An 18165-nucleotide genomic window follows, 5' to 3' on the forward strand; every position below is an offset into this window, starting at 1 on the left:
AAATGTTAAATAAATACACAAATAACTAAAAAATCATCATAAATAAATTATAAAATAATATGTAATAATACATAAATAATCATTAACCCCTAACCTAAATTAAATGTAATTGATAATATTAAAAACCCAAACAAAAAAGAAATCATTATTAATAATTAATGATGATGATGACGATAATATATATTATTATATTTATTTTGTGTTAGGGTATTTAGTTATTTACTATTTTGTTATTATTTTTTGTATGGGTTAAGGTTAGGGGTTAATTATTTATTATTACATAGTATTTATTTTTGTTTGGTTATATATTTTACATTTATTTATCCATTTATTATTATTAGTAGTAGTAGTTGTATTAACACTCTAACATAAAAAGAAGTAACCCTAACTCCTAATCCTAACCCCTAACCTCAACTCTAAACTCTTACCCTAACAAAAAATAGATAATTATAACAAAAAAGCAATAAAAGCTGATGGAGAAGCTGAAAAAGCTTTCAACAATTGATGCAACAGATGATGGTTTTCTCTATTGGCCAATGGAAAAAAGCCAAAGCTCAAAAATGCTGTATAACAATGTGCAAATTGTGCATAAAAATGACCCTAGGCACAGGTGAAAATGCAGCTTAAAAAAATGAAGGAATCATCCACTGATACACAGAAAGATAGGGATATGTCTACGGAGGCCAGAAAATCTCCAAGGTGAAGGAAAGCAATTTCTGATTGGGTAGATTATATGCAAAATGTTTGAATCCAAACAAATCTGTTGAGAATTTTATAGATATAGTATGAGGTGGATGTCTCCTTTCCCTTTGGGGACAGTAAATAGGTTGGAATAAGAACTCTGAAACTGCTCTTCCTCGTGGAGACCATGGCACCATGGTTATGACCCCTCCGGAGAGGAGCTGCTCTAGAGTAGCTTTAAGGTCCACCAGTCTTTGCACAGATGTTGACATGTATGACAACATGAAGCATGGTGGAAGTAGGGACTGAAATTCTAGTTTGTAGCTCCTAGAGGCAGTGCTCTGAAACCCTTACATCTGAAATGACCCCATTAAATGTCATTGCAACAGATATCCCCATTAGAACTTTCCCCCTCACCTACTATTGTGGTGACAACTGTAAAATTGTATGTTTCCCATCACTTCAGTCACATGTCTTAAAAGAAGCTGGCAGGGCCGGCCGCAGCCACGGGACAATGTGCGGGGCTGAAAGCCGCAGTTTGTGCATGTGCCCCACAGCCACCGGTCAGCTGGCACTCAGAACGCAAGGAGATCACGTTTACCATGATATATGATCCATGACGGCTGAGCATGGCCGGGTATCACTGAGTATTGCAAATTATGGCTGGGTATTGCAGAGTATGGCTGGGTATCACCGAGTATTGCAGAGTATGGCTGGGTATTGCAGGGTTTCACCGAGTATGGCTAGGTATTGCAGGGTATCACCGAGTATGGCTGGGTATTGCAGGGTATCACCGAGTATGGCTGGGTATTGCAGGGTATCGCCAAGTATGGGTGGATATCGCAGAGTATGGCAGGGTATTGCTGGGTATGGCAGGGTATTGCTGTGTATGGCAGGGTATTGGCAGGGTATTGCAGAGTATTGGCAGGGTATTTCAGAGTCAATTGTTACGGAGCAGTGCTGTGGGCACCACAGATCTAGCCCACAGTGCTGCTGCCACCGATCTCTCCCCTCTCACACTGTACCAATCGGTACAGAGAGGGGAGGGAGGAACCGGCATCATGACACCAGTTTGTTTACAAGTGATCGCTCCGTCATTGAGCGGCCATTTACCGTGATCCGTGATGGGCCGGGTCCTGTGGACCCGGCAGTCACGGAAGTTCTTGGGTGCAGGATTCTGGGAGGACGTCACTGTACGCCCTCCCTGATCTAAGCAACTGCCCTGTAGCCGTCATTCGGCTATGGGCCAGTTGTTAAGTGGTTAAAAAATCGAATTCATAAATTCAGGCCAATAATTACGTTTTTGATAAAAAAAAACAAAAAAAAAAAACAACAAGCTTAAATTGATTTATGGTTTATGCGAACGTTATAGTCTACAAACCATATGATATACAGTGCCTTGCGAAAGTATTCGGCCCCCTTGAACTTTTCAACCTTTTGCCACATTTCAGGCTTCAAACATAAAGATATAACATTTTTATTTTTTGTGAAGAATCACCAACAAGTGGGACACAATTGTGAAGTGGAACAAAATCTATTGGATTTTTGAAACATTTTTAACTAATAAAAAAATGAAAAGTGGGGCGTGCAAAATTATTCGGCCCCCTTGCGTTAATACTTTGTAGAGCCACCTTTTGCTGCGATTACAGCTGCAAGTCGCTTGGGGTATGTCTCTATCAGTTTTGCACATCGAGAGAATGAAATTCTTGCCCATTCTTCCTTGCAAAACAGCTCGAGCTCAGTGAGGTTGGATGGAGAGCATTTGTGAACAGCAGTTTTCAGCTCTTTCCACAGATTCTGGATTGGATTCAGGTCTGGACTTTGACTTGGCCATTCTAACACCTGGATAGGTTTATTTGTGAACCATTCCTTTGTAGATTTTGCTGTATGTTTGGGATCATTGTCTTGTTGGAAGATAAATCTCAGTCCCAGTTTCAGGTCTTTTGCAGACTCCAACAGGTTTTCATCCAGAATGGTCCTGTATTTGGCTGCATCCATCTTCCCCTCAATTTTAACCATCTTCCCTGTCCCTGCTGAAGAAAAGCAGGCCCAAACCATGTTGCTGCCACCACCATGTTTGACAGTGGGGGTGGTGTGTTGAGGGTGATGAGCTGTGTTGCTTTTACGTCAAACATATCATTTTGCATTGTGGGCAAAAAGTTCGATTTTGGTTTCATCTGACCAGAGCACCTTCTTCCACATGTTTGGTGTGTCTCCCAGGTGGCTTTTGGCAAACTTTAGACGAGACTTTTTATGGATATCTTTGAGAAATGGCTTTCTTCTTGCCACTCTTCCATAAAGGCCAGATTTGTGCAGTGTATGACTGATTGTTGTCCTATGGACAGACTCTCCCACCTCAGCTGTAGTTCTCTGCAGTTCATCCAGAGTGATCATGGGCCTCTTGGCTGCATCTCTGATCGGTCTTCTCCTTGTCTGAGCTGAAAGTTTAGAGGGACGGCCAGGTCTTGGTAGATTTTCAGTGGTCTGATACTCCTTCCATTTCAAAATGATAGCTTGCACAGTGCTCCTTGGGATGTTTAAAGCTTGGGAAATCTTTTTGTATCCAAATCCGGCTTTAAACTTCTCCACAACAGTATTACGGACCTGCCTGGTGTGTTCCTTGGTCTTCATGATGCTCTCTGTGCTTTCAACAGAACCCTGAGACTATCACAGAGCAGGTGCATTTATACAGAGACTTGATTACACACAGGTGGATTCTATTTATCACCATCAGTCATTTAGGACAACATTGGATCATTCAGAGATCCTCGGTGAACTTCTGGAGTGAGTTTGCTGCACTGAAAGTAAAGGGGCCGAATAATTTTGCACGTACCACTTTTCAGTTTTTTATTTGCTAAAAAAGTTTAAAATATCCAATAGATTTCGTTCCACTTCACAATTGTGTCCCACTTGTTGGTGATTCTTCACAAAAAATTAAAATTTTATATCTTTATGTTTGAAGCCTGAAATGTGGCAAAAGGTTGAAAAGTTCAAGGGGGCCGAATACTTTCGCAAGGCACTGTAGTTATGGAATTTTTTTTATTTATTTTTTTTTATGCTAGTAATGGCGACGATCATCAACTTATAGCGGAACTCCAATATTGTAGCGGACAATCGGCACTAACTGACACTTTTTTTAAACTTTTTGGGAACCGGTGCAACTAATACTTTAAAAATATGTCACTGTACTAATGACAATGGCTGGGTAGGCGTTAAACATCTTGAGCATTCAAGAGGTTAAATGTGTGCCTAGTCAATGTTTGTGTGTAAGCAGTGTGCTGCTAAGGTAAGAGACGGATTCTAGTCCATGCTTTGTGGGAACAATGAATCCATCCCTTACTCCCTGTCAGAATAGGGCCCTGCCTTGTTTACATAGGCAGATCCCCATTCTATGTACTATAACTGTGACCAGCGGGTGCCGGAAGACATTGAGTGCCCGGCACCCACATCTCAGCTTCTGCTATGAATGATCACAGCAGAAGTGACCCCCAGGTGGTATGCGCATGCCCCCTGCAGGCATAAGTCTGAAATCATGTATATATATACATGATGCGGCGCACAACTGCCGCCTTGTAGCAGTAAAACTGCTATGGGGCGGTCAGCAAGTAGGCATAGATGGGCTTCTTTTACATGGCTGACCTTCTTTTATAAGTGGTCACAGGGTCATTTTTTAACTGAGATAAAGCATTCAAGAAATGCTTTTATCCCTTAACTGTGATTCAGCAACTTCTGTGTTACAGTAGATTGGCCACAATAAGGAATCTATAAATTGCCCAGTAAAAATGTCTATCTGTATCTCGTAAGAATACTAAAAAGTAGCTTAAATGCTAAAGGAGAGTAAGCATGCATTATGCATGCCACAGAAGGGGTGCCCATGCATGGCTCTGTGACGATGCCCATATACAGTATGCCCAGTAAATAAACCACATTTATACATTCGTCCTTCAGCCTGTCAATTCTGTTGCCTTCATTAGCTTACAACCATAAACATGTCCATGTTTCAAATGCCCGAATGATAAAACCTGGGGTGGAAGTTTGAAAATGCATTTATCAGTAGCATAAAATAGTTTTGATTGACTGACTTTTACCTGAAAACTAGGAAATAAATGAGTTTTAAACCTGATTGAAACACGCCAAATTGCATTAAAATTGCAGAGTTTGTACGTAGAATAAAATACACAGAGCTCTGATTATCCTGTCCTGACTGTTGAGCATTACCATTCGTTATCGAGGCTGCCTATCACAGTGACGCACAAGAAAAAATATTCAGGAGACAGTTGTAGCTGGTGACTATAGGAGGTAATAGCCGGCTGCCACCAGACTGCCATTGTTTTGGGCATACTTGGAAATGTCATGACAAATTTATATTTTTTTTTATGTAGCACCAACTTCACTTTAAGGATGACTGATATAGAGGTATAATATTTGAGGAACTATCATTCAATGACAAAAGAGCATTTTTTCTGTTGGGCAGCTTTATACATGGTTGGCAAATCTCACATTTTCGCATTGGCCTACCCACTTGCTTTACCAGTTTTCCAGTATCTAGTATTCCTTCCATCATGCACTTCTATTTTCCTTCACAGATGCTGCTGTATCTTCAGTGTGTCATGGTGCCAACATAGATATAGCATTGTTCATATTTTTCTGCTTTCCTCTTGTATGTAGAGAAGTTGGCTGCCAACAGTAATGCAAATAAACGTCAGAAACTAGCCCAGGATTTCCTAAACTCCATTGACCAGACCGGAGAGCTACTAGCGCTAATGGAGGATGACGACATTGATGAAGTTAAGCAGGAACGCATGGAGGTACATTTAATTCCCTTTTTTCTAAGGTCTATGAAAATATACATCCTCTGTGCTAAATCTAGTATAGAGAATCTAGATATTCTAACTTGCTGATTCCCAAGTGTTAGATGTGTACCCTTCAGGTAAAGTGAGACATGATGAGTTTGGGAAAAAACATGAGATCTGCTGTACTTCAAACTGTGTGGAGGAAATGGGGGAGTAGTACTGTACACCATGCCATCCTAATTTTCTCCAGAATTCCTAAGTCAGTAAAAGAAACGGTCAAGTAAGAAAAAATACGGCAGTGTCATAAACTGACATTAGCCAGAGTCCTCAAATGGCTACTAATGCAGCCCTGCCCTGAATTGCCACATGGTAAACAGACTGAAGATAGTTTGAACAATATATATCTGTATATGTTTTTTTTTTCCTGACCCTTCCTTCATAAAAAATGCTTACACAAATGTACTGTATAAGAAGATCACCAATCAGGTAGACACCAAACATGCCTATTCTACAAGGTCCAGATGGCTGGTGGGAAAAATTAGACCTCCTGTAAGATCTAAAGTATATCATAGGGCAGAATTTGATGGTATTTTGCCCCATCCATTTTTCTTCTATCCTGACAAGTGTTCCAGTCCCTGTTGGAGAGAAACACCCCCTTAACAGGATATTACCACCTCCATGCTTTACAGTAGGAATAGTATTATTTGGATGGAGAGCTGTATTGGATTTCAGCCGGACATATTGTTTAGTGTTGAGGCCAAATAATTAAATTTTAGTTTCATATGACCACCTTAAACACACCATAAAGATTCTGAGGTCACATGGAAAAGGGTGTTATGATCAGATGAGACTAACATTGAATTATTTGGCCTCAACACCAAAGGGTATTGGAAAAGGAATCCGTTTTCCCTCTATTTCTTTTTTGTTTGTTCCTACTATTAAAGCGGTTCTCCACCCTAAAGTGGAAGTTCCGCTAATCTGATCCCTCCCCCCCTCCGGTGCCACAATCGGCACCTTTCAGGGGGGAGGGGTGTGCGGTTACCTGGATAATCCAGGTATTTGCACCCACTTCCGGGACAGACCGCCGCAGATGCCAACCCCCCCCCCCGTTGTGTTCTGGGAAACACACAGTTCCCAGGACACAGCGGGGACCAGCAGAGATGCGCAGCGAGACTCGCGCATGCACAGTAGGGAACCGGGCAGTGAAGCCGCAACTCTTCACTTCCCGATTCCCTGACAGAGGATGGCGGCGGGGGCAGCAGAGAGACGAGCGATCGCTCGTCATCTGCCGCTGACATCACTGGACCCTGGGACAGGTAAGTGTCAATTTATTAAAAGTCAGCAGCTGCAATATTAGTAGCTGCTGGCTTTTAATATTTTTTTTTTAGGTGCAGAACCGCTTTAATGTTTTTAATGTTTTTCTCATTGTCGGTTATTGAATGGCAAAGTGTAATTTATTACTAAAAAATAATAAAGCTATGCGCCTAGGCCATGGTAAAGGCATTGCCTCCTTACAGTGGGTAAAAACAAAGCTTTAGATGGACTTTGAAATACAGGTTAACATTAAAGTGTATCTAAAGCCTACATTTTAGTATACAGTATATATATAATATATATATATAGTGACAGTATGCAAGGCGAGGTCATTGATACCGATTGATCTGTATATTTCACCTCGCATTCGTTCTATTGTAAGAGACTGAACCAGACTCCAGCACGGGTTTTTCCAGCCTCTGTGGCAGGCTTGGTTCCAGTCTGGGTGTTGTGGTCCACTTGAGTTCATGCTCAGGTGGACTTTAAATGACCAGGAAGAGAGCACAGCACAGGGCTCTAGCCTGATACTCATAAGGGAATCTGAGAGAGAGAGAGGAGCTCTGTTTGTTTGTATTGAAAAAGGTTTGCTTTACCTCATGTTTTGTAGGTGACAGGGACCAGCCCCACACCGTATAGAGAGCAGTCTACTATTTAGTTTAGCGCCAGACAGCAACAATTTACTTTACTATTTTTGTTTATTTTTATGACTTTGCAAACCACTTGTAAATAAATCTTTCAACCTGCCAGATTTTAAAGAAACTGCCTGCACTTTGGCCTTTATTTTGAGAAAAGGTGATCCCCACGAGCTAATCTCCCACAATATATATATATTAGGGAATCGTTAAACATCTGTCAGCTTCATTTTTGCTGTCTGTATCCCATTAAGGAACGTTTCTTGTTTCTCAGGAAACGAGAAAAAAATTACTTTTAGACAGTAGTTATTCACTAACCTCTTTGTTTGGTAACAGCTGTATATTTTTGTATTTCTCATGACTTTCTGTCTAACTGACAATTGTCACCAAGGCTAACAGCCTGGTTGAATCTCCCAACAGGGACAACTGAGAACAATAAAACAAAAGTTTCAACACTTATATATTCTATCCAAACCTACAAAGAGATTTGGCTAAACATCAACCAATGCAAGGTGACCGCCAAAAAAAAAAATCTATAAATAATTGACAATAAATAAATAATAAAGGTCACATCATGAATATGTAGTGGAGAAGGACATTTGATATTTGAGGTGGGCACAAGAGCAGGCAACTAAATTATTAATCTGACACTGATGGCGTTATATACAGTTGGAATATCCCATGACTAAATAAACAAAAAAAATTAATATGTTTTATTATATCCAAGGTCAATATAAACATTTAGCAAATTAACTTTCTTCCTAAGTGATGAAGAAAGGAAAAGGGGACATCGGCTGAATATGGATTAAATATAGATATCATAATGAAAAGGATTCCTTTTCATATTTAACAGAATAGTATATAATATATTTTCTTTATATATAATGGTATAGTGACAGTGGTTAAGCTGCTTTTTTTTTTTTGGTCAAAGTGATCAAAGTATCAAATTTAGTAATTACCAAATATGGTATTATGTTCATTTAGGGATCTAGATTGATTGCCTTATTGAGTCAAAATGTATTTTCTCCTAAGAAGAAGCAAAAAATGATGTACTGTGTTAGACAGGAATGCATACACAGTTAGAGAAGCAAAGTATTATCAAAGTGATGTCTTTTAGGTGGCTATTTGAAGATGAAAAGAATACCAGCTTTTGAAATGCTAGGTTCAAATATTTTTCAAGAATATTAATGGAACAGATTTGTCGGTGCATCTGCAAAATGGACCTAGTGTTCCGGAAACTTGTATTTTTTTTATATCTTTATTCAGCCTGTCACGATCAGGGGTTAGGCTCAGAGACCAGTAGCTATAGCAATATAGAGGCTCCCACTGACCAGCAGGACAGGTACACAAGCAGGTCACCCTGGCGGATAACGCATGCTCACCCGGGGGGCAGGGATCTAAGTACTAACCGGTATTCACCAGAGCTCTTGATGGTTGAGATGAGTTTTGTTGCATGTTAGTACCAGCTCACGGTTCTCAGAATCGCCCCACTAAGAGGTGAGCAAGCCAGGGTCCAGAAGAGGATATAGCAGGTAAGGATCAAACAGAAGCATTGTCAGTAAACAACCCAGGGGTCAGTAACAAGTGATTGTAGGTTGGGATCAGGCAGAAGCGTAGTCAAGGAGCATGCCAAAGGTCGGTAACAAGTGGTAGCAAAAATATGGATGGCAGCAGGGAAGGTGAGAGTGGGCTATTGGCAGCACAATGATCTGGCAAACATGAAGTGCAGGAACATTGCTTAAATGAGGAAGTTCATAGGAGGAGCAAAGAGTTCAAGGTTTAGCAGAAGACAAGGCAAGGTTGTCCAATGGATCAGACAGGGTGCTAACATCTCAGGTAGCTCAGTGAGAAGAGTCATTGCCAGACACAGCAGAGGTCCCAGGTTCAAGTCCAGGCCCTGCCATTAAGTTATAATTTTTACTAGACATTTTTGTCTTTTAAAACACAGGATTGACCACAGTTACTTGGTGGATTTTGTCTTCCTTTGGATCACACATATTGGTTTGTGACCTTGAAGGATGAACTTGACAGACAAGTGCTGGAAAATTGTAATTGTATGATTGTAGAACTGTAATTAGTTTGTAAGCTCCACTGGAGTAGGAACAGATTTGAATGGTGCTATGTTCTCAGTAAAAAAAAAGTTTAATATGTTGGTAAAAATGGTAAATCCATTAAACATGCAGGGTAATGCTTTCTCTAAGCAGAGTATGTATCTGATTTAAGTGAGGAATAATGTCCATAAAACATTTCACAGCCCAGAAATACACTCAGATCATTAGCCGTAACTTTTCATTTATGTATCAATTACCTTAAAAGTGTGCGGTAATCTTGGTTTTGGATGAGCGTAGATACTTTTTGTTCCACGTTGCTTGGGGCCAGAAACCGTGGTACTCTGTCCAGCACAGACAGTAAACACACACTTCTGACGTCAGTGCAGCTTAAACAGGATATGTTTTTGTTGTGGTGTGGTTTCACTTACAAAGAGTTGTATTGTAGCCATGTAGAAGGGTTTTTTCTGCAATTAAATCCCTGTGATTGTTCACCACTGCATTGAGGCCACCTCTGGGCTTGCATTCATTTCGTACTCAGCTTGTCCGTTAGACACGCAATAGTTATTTTATGTAATCCTAGGGATTCAGAGTAGAGCCCCCCTAGTAGAGTTTATATTGTCCTCTGATACAGTTCTTTGCCAAAAAGAGTATTGCCTATTGATGCATTTGTAATGGTGTGACACTTGGATTTTACCAACTACATAGGTGCTAGAGTAATAAGTTCATGTCAGTTGGCTGCATACAGTATGTACATACACTAAGACATAGGTGTCTTTGAGAATACAGTTATGTGAAAAATGAAGTACACCTTGTGTGAACTGTTGACTTTTTCAACATACCAAACAATATTTGTGACTGGCCCAAAATTTTATTGCATCACATCCATGAGTGTGCAGGATGAATACCAATTATTTTTAATTATCTCAAACAATTTTTTAAGAAAACCTGCAATTTTTAAACAAAAATATGCATAATGCTAAATACAAATGCCCACCCCTGCTATTGAAATTAACAAATGGTGTTACAAATTATTCATGTGCTTTTCCACAGAAACTACCCTCAAAATACCCCAGACTGTCACCAAATCAATTCTTTGTAGCATGACAGTTCATTTATCCTTAAAGTGGTTACCAGTTCTTCATTTGTTCCCCATGTTATCAGGAAGCTGTGGAATCCATCTGTGTATCATGTTGAAACAAGGAAAAGAGGACCATAGTTAAAGTGGAAGGATAGGCTTCACCTTAAATCACAGCTAATCAAACCTAATCTGCCATAGTATGTTTTCTGCATTGTTACATTTTTAAAAATATGCATATTAGTCACTTTTTTCTTTTGCAAGAATGTTATTGAAAAATTGAATACAACAAGAATATGCAAGTAAATGCTGGTTACAGTGGACATAAAATAAAAGGAAAGTCCGGACAACGGGATGTTATATAGGTAGTACAGTATACAACGGTGCAAATGCTTAAGAAATTTGAAGAAAAGGTAGATGCAAAAAAGATACAATCAGTTGTAATATTTCCTGAAAATGCTCATACCTTATACCAAAATATATTGTTTTTTGTGTGCATGTATAGGGTGAGTAATAAAGAGTGCAACATAGGCGAGTACATGTAGTCTTATATCCACCTCAAAAAAATTTGTGGATAAAAGAAAAAAAATATATAAAAAAAAATATAATCCAGTCTATCGGTTTTGGTTGTTCCAAAATCGATATAACCAATGTTTGATTTGAAGATAACTATAGTGTTCCCGCAGAGGAATATCATGAGAGAATCTAAGCATTTCAAATGTGACTATTCTTGTAGGGGTGAACAGATAATGGACATCTGTGAATCCAGTATCCGCCCACCAAGAGAATTGTCTAGGGTTTTCACTACTAGGGGGGAATAATGGGCAGTGGGCAAGGCGCAATAATGGCAAGTGAGGAGATAATAGACCAGCTGAAAATTTTACAGAGTCCCATAAGCGTAGGGTGTGGCCCAAACATGGCCCAAGTCTGTTTGGGCATTTTGAATTAGGGAGCCAGGGTATGGAAGATATAGGTATAGGGTGTGAGTCGACCAAGTCGATAGTGGCATTTGGTGGTTGTCGTGAAGGCGGGTTAATGGGGCAATATTTGCCGCCGTATAGTACGCCTGAAGGTTGGGGACCGAGAGACCCCCATTAATTCATCGGGCATACAATGTCTGCTTGTTAATTCGAGGACGGGTAGAGCCCCATATCAATTTTAAAAGTTTGCGTCGGTGGGTTCGTAGTACATAAGAGGCTACTGGGACAGGTAGTACTCGAAAAAAATACAGTAATTTCGGGAGGTATGTCATTCGGACCGCAGAGATCCTGCCAAACCAAAATAACGGGCAGTGGGACCAAGAGGATAACATTGCAGTAAGGTTTCGAAAAAGAGGGGGAAAATTAGCCTGATACAAACCATCGTATTTAGGAGTGATGTGGACTCCTAAGTAGGGCAGCGCGTCGAGCCATTGAAATGGGAAGTGTTCTTTTATAGAGGATAGTTCTAAAGGGGAGAGATTTACTGACATTGCTTTAGATTTGGTGGGGTTAACCTGTAAACCCGAGAGGGACACAAAGGTCTCCAGAGGGGAGAACAGGTTAGGCAGTGAAATTCTAGACAATGTCATTGTCAATAGAATATCATCCGCGAATAGGGAGATTTTGTGTGCAAAGCCTGCCACTTCAATACCTTTTATATCTGGAATGCGAATGAATCGTCTCCGTCAGCGGCTCCATGGCCAAGACAAATAAGAGCAGCAAGAGTGGGAAGCCCTGACAAGTGCCCCTCTGGATAGGAAACATAGGGGATTCAAACCTGTAATATTTAATTTTAGCTTGAAGGGCATCGTACAGTGCCGCCAACCAGCGCAAAAACAAGGCACCAAAGCCATAATGGCGGAGTACGGTCATAAGGTATGGCCAGGACAATGTGTCAAAGGCTTTGTTCACATCCAGCGACAAAAGCATTGTTTCTAGGGAGCAGCTATGGGCGAGATACTGCAGTTGAATAATTCTCCGGATGGCTATCCCAGCCTGCCTCATCGGTATGAAACCTACTTGGTTCTTTTTGATTAGTCAGGGAAGGAACAAATTCAAACGATTAGCTAATATTTTTGTAAGAATTTTCATATCAATATTAATTCAAGATATGGGTCAGAAATTAGCCCAAGAGGTATGGTCACGGTCAGGTTTCGGCAACAGCACTATATTGGCTGTCAGTAGGTCAGACGAGAAGTTCTGACCGTTTTTAACGGAATTATACATAGCCGTCAAGGGGGCGGCTACCACCTCTACCAGCTTTCTATAGTAAAGTGCCATGAAGCCATCCGGGCCCAGCCTCTTCCCTATTTTTAGTTCTTTAATACGTCCAACCTCTGACTCTTGAATATCACGATCCATAAGGTCCATCTGGGCTTCAGATATGATAGGCAATGAAATACTCTGTAAAAATTCTGTCCTATCCCGTTCCGTCTTAGGGTCTTGGGCTGAATATAAGGTGGAGAGTCTATGGCGGAACTCGTCTATTATATGGACAGGGTTACTAGTGAGTATATTATGTTGGGTGCGCAAGGTAATGGGGGTTGGTTTGGGATTAAATGTACGTAATCTCTTGGCCAGCATTGCATTTGGTTTATTAGCCTTAACGTACCAATGTTGGCGAGACCACCACAAGGCACGTTCAGCCTGATCAGTTAGACATAGGTCTAGTTCTGTGCGAGCCTGGTCCAAGAGCTATGATTTGCAGGTGAGGGAGTTTTCTTAAAAGCTGCGAAAATAGAGTCCAGGCGGGATTCCAGTAGTGTTTGTAATTTTTTCCTTTCCTTTTTGCGTTTTGATGCTATCTGAATAATGTGGCCTCTGAGCACGGCCTTGTATGCTTCCCATAGGGTTACTGGGGAAAAAAACGAGATGGAAAGTATTCAGTTGAAGCGTCTAGTAGGTTTTCTTGAATGTCTCGCAGAGATAACAGCGAGTCATTCATGATCCAGGGGTAGGATTGTGGGTTACGCATTAGAGACCGGTAGACTTCTAGAAGGGGGTCATAGTCTGTCCAGGGGGCCGCTAAGATGGAAACTGACTCTATTAAAGGGAGATGTTTTCTATGCATTATGACATGATCTATTCTGGAGTGTGAGTGATGCGGGTGGGAGTAATATGTATAATCTTTGCTCGATGGATGTAATTCTCTCCAGAGATCTACCAGGTCATAACAGCGTAGGGAATGAGAAAATGTTTTGGCTGCAGAAGAGGCGGCTACCCTTTCAGAGGGATATTTGTCCAATACTGGGTCTAGGGCTGCATTTTAATCCCCTGCTAGCAACAGGGTCCCCCTCTGGTGCGATGTCAGCAGGGCACAGATGTGTGACAACAAGGGTCCCGGGTTAGAATTGGGAGCGTAATAGGTCAGAATGGTAACCTCTGTGTTCTGAATATTGCCTGCAAGCAGAAGATATCTGCCGTCAGGGTCTGCTATCTGTCTGTCGCACCGGAAAGGGACCGATTTACGGAAAGTGATTAAGACTCCCCTCTGTTCGGTCGGGCCATTGGCTAAAAACACTTGGGGGTATTGGGAGTCAAAATATTTAGGGTAAGAGGCGGAAGAAAAATTAGTTTCCTGTAAGCACGCAACGTCAATATGTTGTTTTTTAAGGTACTTAAACACTTTTATCCTTTTTTGTGGTGAATTAATGCCCTGTACACTTAATGAAAACCAGTGTAATGTCATGACGGAGAGGCGGAAAAAATCTTATCATTGGCTCCGGGTGCAACCCCTATGGACTCAGGGATAAGGAGAAGAAAAAATAGAGAGGGATAGTAAGGAGAGACATGAGAAGAGTAGTGAATAAAGACAAGAAAGGTGAACACAGTAAAATCGAGGAAATCTTGGAGGGAGTATTGTGAGTACAGCATCAGTGCAACTAAATGTGGACTTGTAGGTCCACCAGGAGATCGGTGGTTGGGTAGGAACATAATCCCACACAAGTGTTGACTCTATGGGGGCGCAGTAGTGGTGATGGGCATTAACTATAACATAGTATAACTCATATTGTTAGACACGAACAGTTAACTAAGAAATAGTAACTTTTAACTCGGGCAAATATGTAAATAATCCCCAGAAAAATCCAAAGGGAGCCCGGGGGAGACCATTGTTATAAAACAGAAGCGACTCGGACGCCGGAGCCAGCCTCTGCCCAAAAGATTTGTCAAAACGAACCTTGAAATAGTAACTTTTAACTCAGGCAAATATATAAATGATCCCCCCGTGGGCCCCCCAGAAAAATCCAAAGGGAGCCTGGGGGAGACCACTATTATAAAACAGAAGTGACTCCGAAGCCGGCTTCCACTTAAAAGATTTGGAAAAACAAACCTTATTAACCAATGATAGATTTATATTATCTAACTTGTCAGAGACCATCCCTGAAGGCTATAGAAAATAGAGGCACACCCTGCCATCCATATGGGCACCGGGCAAGCCCCCAGTCTAATTAAGTGTCAGCTGAAGAGGGATGGCTCCAGAACCTCAACCCGCCCCGCAGCCACAGACCGCCCTCCACCCCACCCGCCATCTTTCTCATTGGTCGGTCTGAGATGGACGGTCCACACCCGGCAGGGCAGGCCTCAAAAAAAAAAAAGACAAAAAGAAAAAAAGAAAAGAAAAAAACACAAGCCTCGAAAAGGTTCCATGTTAGTAGCATGCCTTTAGGGAGCCGCTCCAAGAGCACGGAGCAATGAAAGTATCATCCATAGCTCTGGTAAAATTGGGTCATAATTGTAGAAGAATGTCAAAGGCATAGTTTAGGCCTCTGGAAAGGTAGAAATCCTGAGTGTAGGGAGATTAAATTTTCATCCTGTGGGGACATCCTGGTAGCGTTAGGCCTGAAGTGAACGGAGGGCCTGGGATCCTTGTTGGGAGGCCTATGATGATTTGTGGGAAGGCTGTGCTGGCCGGGAGCGGGAGGACCATGAGGATGGTTCTCCTTGAGGCGAGGGGAGGTCCAGCTGCAAATCCTGAAAGTGACGTCTTAGGTCGGTCAGAGAGGATGCTTGGACTTGGTGCTTGGTAAGAGAAAGACAGCTTAAAGGGGAACCCCACCTGTATTTTATGCCTTGGGTTTGCAAAATTTGAAGGTAAGGTTTCAGGTTCCTTCTTTTTGCAATTGTAACCGGGGATAAATCTGCAAACAGTTGAAGGGAGTAATTTTGAAAGTTGAGATTTGGGCGTTCCCTCGCTGCTTGCAGGAGTCTCTCTTTAGTGTGTTAGTAATGTAGCTTTATGATAACATCCCTAGGGGGACCTTCCGAGGGTTTAGGATCTAGGGACCTGTGGATGCGGATGAATTCCAGGCGCTCCATGGGGATTTCAGGGGCCAGCTCTTGGAAAAAAAAGCACAGTGGCTGTGCCTTGTAAATCTGTTATGGCCTCGGGGATCCCGTGGATTCTTAGATTGTCCCTGCGGGCTCTGTTTTCAGAGTCCTCTAGTTTATCTCGCAAACCCTCTAGCTCTGCATTAAGTTTTTCAACTTCCTCTTCATGGCCCTCCAACACTGTAGTAGTTAAGTCCATTCTCTGTTCTAGCTGGTTTGTGCGGTGGCCTAGCTCTTTAAGGCCTCGCATGAGGCCAGAGCAAAGTTTGCGTGAAGCTGCAGATATTTCACCCCTCACTGTAGAACGAAACCTAGCCAGCATATCCTCTGAGACATGCTGCTCAGGGCTTACCAGATCAGAGGGGAACTGCTGCAGACTGTCCGAAGGAGACACTGGGCCTGCTATAGAGAGCCTCGTGGCGTCATCAGGTTTGGGAGGCTTGGGCGCCATCTTGCCTTTCCCCATTGCAGGTTGTATCTTGTGGTGTTTGGGGGGTTTCTGTCTGCGCCTCTGTGAGAGGTACATGCCCGCGGGTTCCCGCTGTTGTCCACTGCCCAGGATGCCCAGTTGTTCGTGTTTGCCAGGAGATAGTGCCCTGTTAGCCGAGTGTAAAGCGGCCGGTGGCATGGAGCGCAGAGACTAGGCAGCCATCTCCCGCTAGTCAGTGGATGTTGAGGCAGTTACTTTCAGAAGTGACGTATAGGGGATATGTTACTTCAGGAATTAACGCTGTTAGCGAGCGGGCAGGTTTTTTCTTACACAGAGACCGTCAACGGTTTCAGGAAGTGCCTGTGAGCTGCCACATTCAGCTCATCAGGCAAATCGTTGTCTGTACAAAACAGAAGACTCTGATTGTCTAGCTTAGACTAGTCTTTCTAAACTAGACACTCAGCAAGTCTCAAACTGCAAAATATCAAAGTTAAAGTTATTTAATATAGTATTCATGGGCACATTTTCAATTCTGAGTGGAATAATACTGTAAGAAACTATGATTTACTGTGGCATGTTTTTTTTTCCTAATTAGACAACTTCTTTTTGAAAACTTGACTATGTATTTATAGTTTTATCTACAACTACTGATCAGTGCCCTTAATTTGTGAACCTATTTGCAATTTAGCTATAGTTGCTTATTGTTTTCTTTATATTTTAGACGTGCCTATAGTAAAGAAATTGGGATATGTGGGACACATGACACACAATACTTTTAGATGGGTAAGAAACTATAGGGAAATATTGAAATTATATAGCATCCTTAAGAATGGGCGGTCACCTTTAAATATGTATTGTTTGCATCAGTGAAGAATTCACTGAACCAAATACAAGTGGATGGGGTTTGGAGTCAATCATAGCATAAGTCCATAGTACTTTTCCTCTCCAGTCCACTTTAACTACATTTGAATAGTTTCATATAAAAGGCGAATATATGAGACCCGTATTCTAGCCCTCCGTTTTTGTATGATGGAAATTGAATAGACACTAAAGTGATGTAGTAAATAGGGATGTAATGTTGTTCTTGCATATATCATTCTTCCACTAGATTGTCAAGCAACCCATTTACAATATTATATTTGCTTAAATACCTCAGGTACTTTGGATCAATTCCACCACATTTAGCCATTACCTATACAATAAATCAAGATATTATTGGATAGAATATGTATTTGTTTATTTTCCAGATTTTCAGCTTATAACAGTGATGGTTGGGGGCTACTTGGAAAAGAGTCAATCTTTCTTCCTTTTATTTTTATCACTGGCTATTTTTATGTCCTAATTAGCAGGAGCTGGGATCATGAGTCCCCCTTTCGAATACATGTCTGCAGCTAAGAATATATGTAAATGTAGCTCATATGATTAAGGATTAATGAAACATAGGGTATACTAATGGATATTGTTAAAATTTTCATTGCATTGAAGACGAATGCACCCTTACCCCAGGGTCAGAACTGGTAACTACAAAAACTGTTGCTCTACAAAGAATTGATTTGTTGATAGTGTTTTCTGAGGGACATTTCCGTGAAAAAGCAAATGAAAATTTTGTAAAACCATCTGAACATTTACAGAGCAGGGGTGTAAAGTTGCATTTAGCACTACTGCAATGCTTTAAAAAAAATATTATGTTAGAATTATTATTTTTTTTTTTGGTATGGGGTAGTATCTGTTGTATCTGGAAAGTCCCATTATTCTCCTCAACCAAAAACTAGATCTTTATCCAAACAGTGCCTATAGATAAATAGGATATGCACAAATAAGAACAGAAGTAATTTTTGTCTTTTTAATAATTTGTTCATCAAACATATTAATAGATGTAA

General features: G+C 41.2%; 1 protein-coding gene across 2 annotated transcripts in view; it reads left to right on the top strand.

Moving 5' to 3' along the window:
* Window positions 1-18165, top strand: part of SUPT3H (SPT3 homolog, SAGA and STAGA complex component) — a 712703-nt gene that overhangs the window by 466743 nt on the left and 227795 nt on the right. For both annotated transcript variants that reach the window (XM_077488954.1, XM_077488955.1), the window contains exon 6: window positions 5350-5489. In XM_077488954.1, coding sequence (XP_077345080.1) covers window positions 5350-5489 — 140 coding nt within the window. The remainder of the gene's footprint in view (window positions 1-5349; window positions 5490-18165) is intronic.

Source organism: Lithobates pipiens, unplaced genomic scaffold (genome assembly GCF_037356315.1).
Source record: "Lithobates pipiens isolate NorthernLeopardFrog02 unplaced genomic scaffold, aLitPip1_a1.2 Scaffold_18, whole genome shotgun sequence".
NCBI classification, from domain to species: domain Eukaryota; kingdom Metazoa; phylum Chordata; class Amphibia; order Anura; family Ranidae; genus Lithobates; species Lithobates pipiens.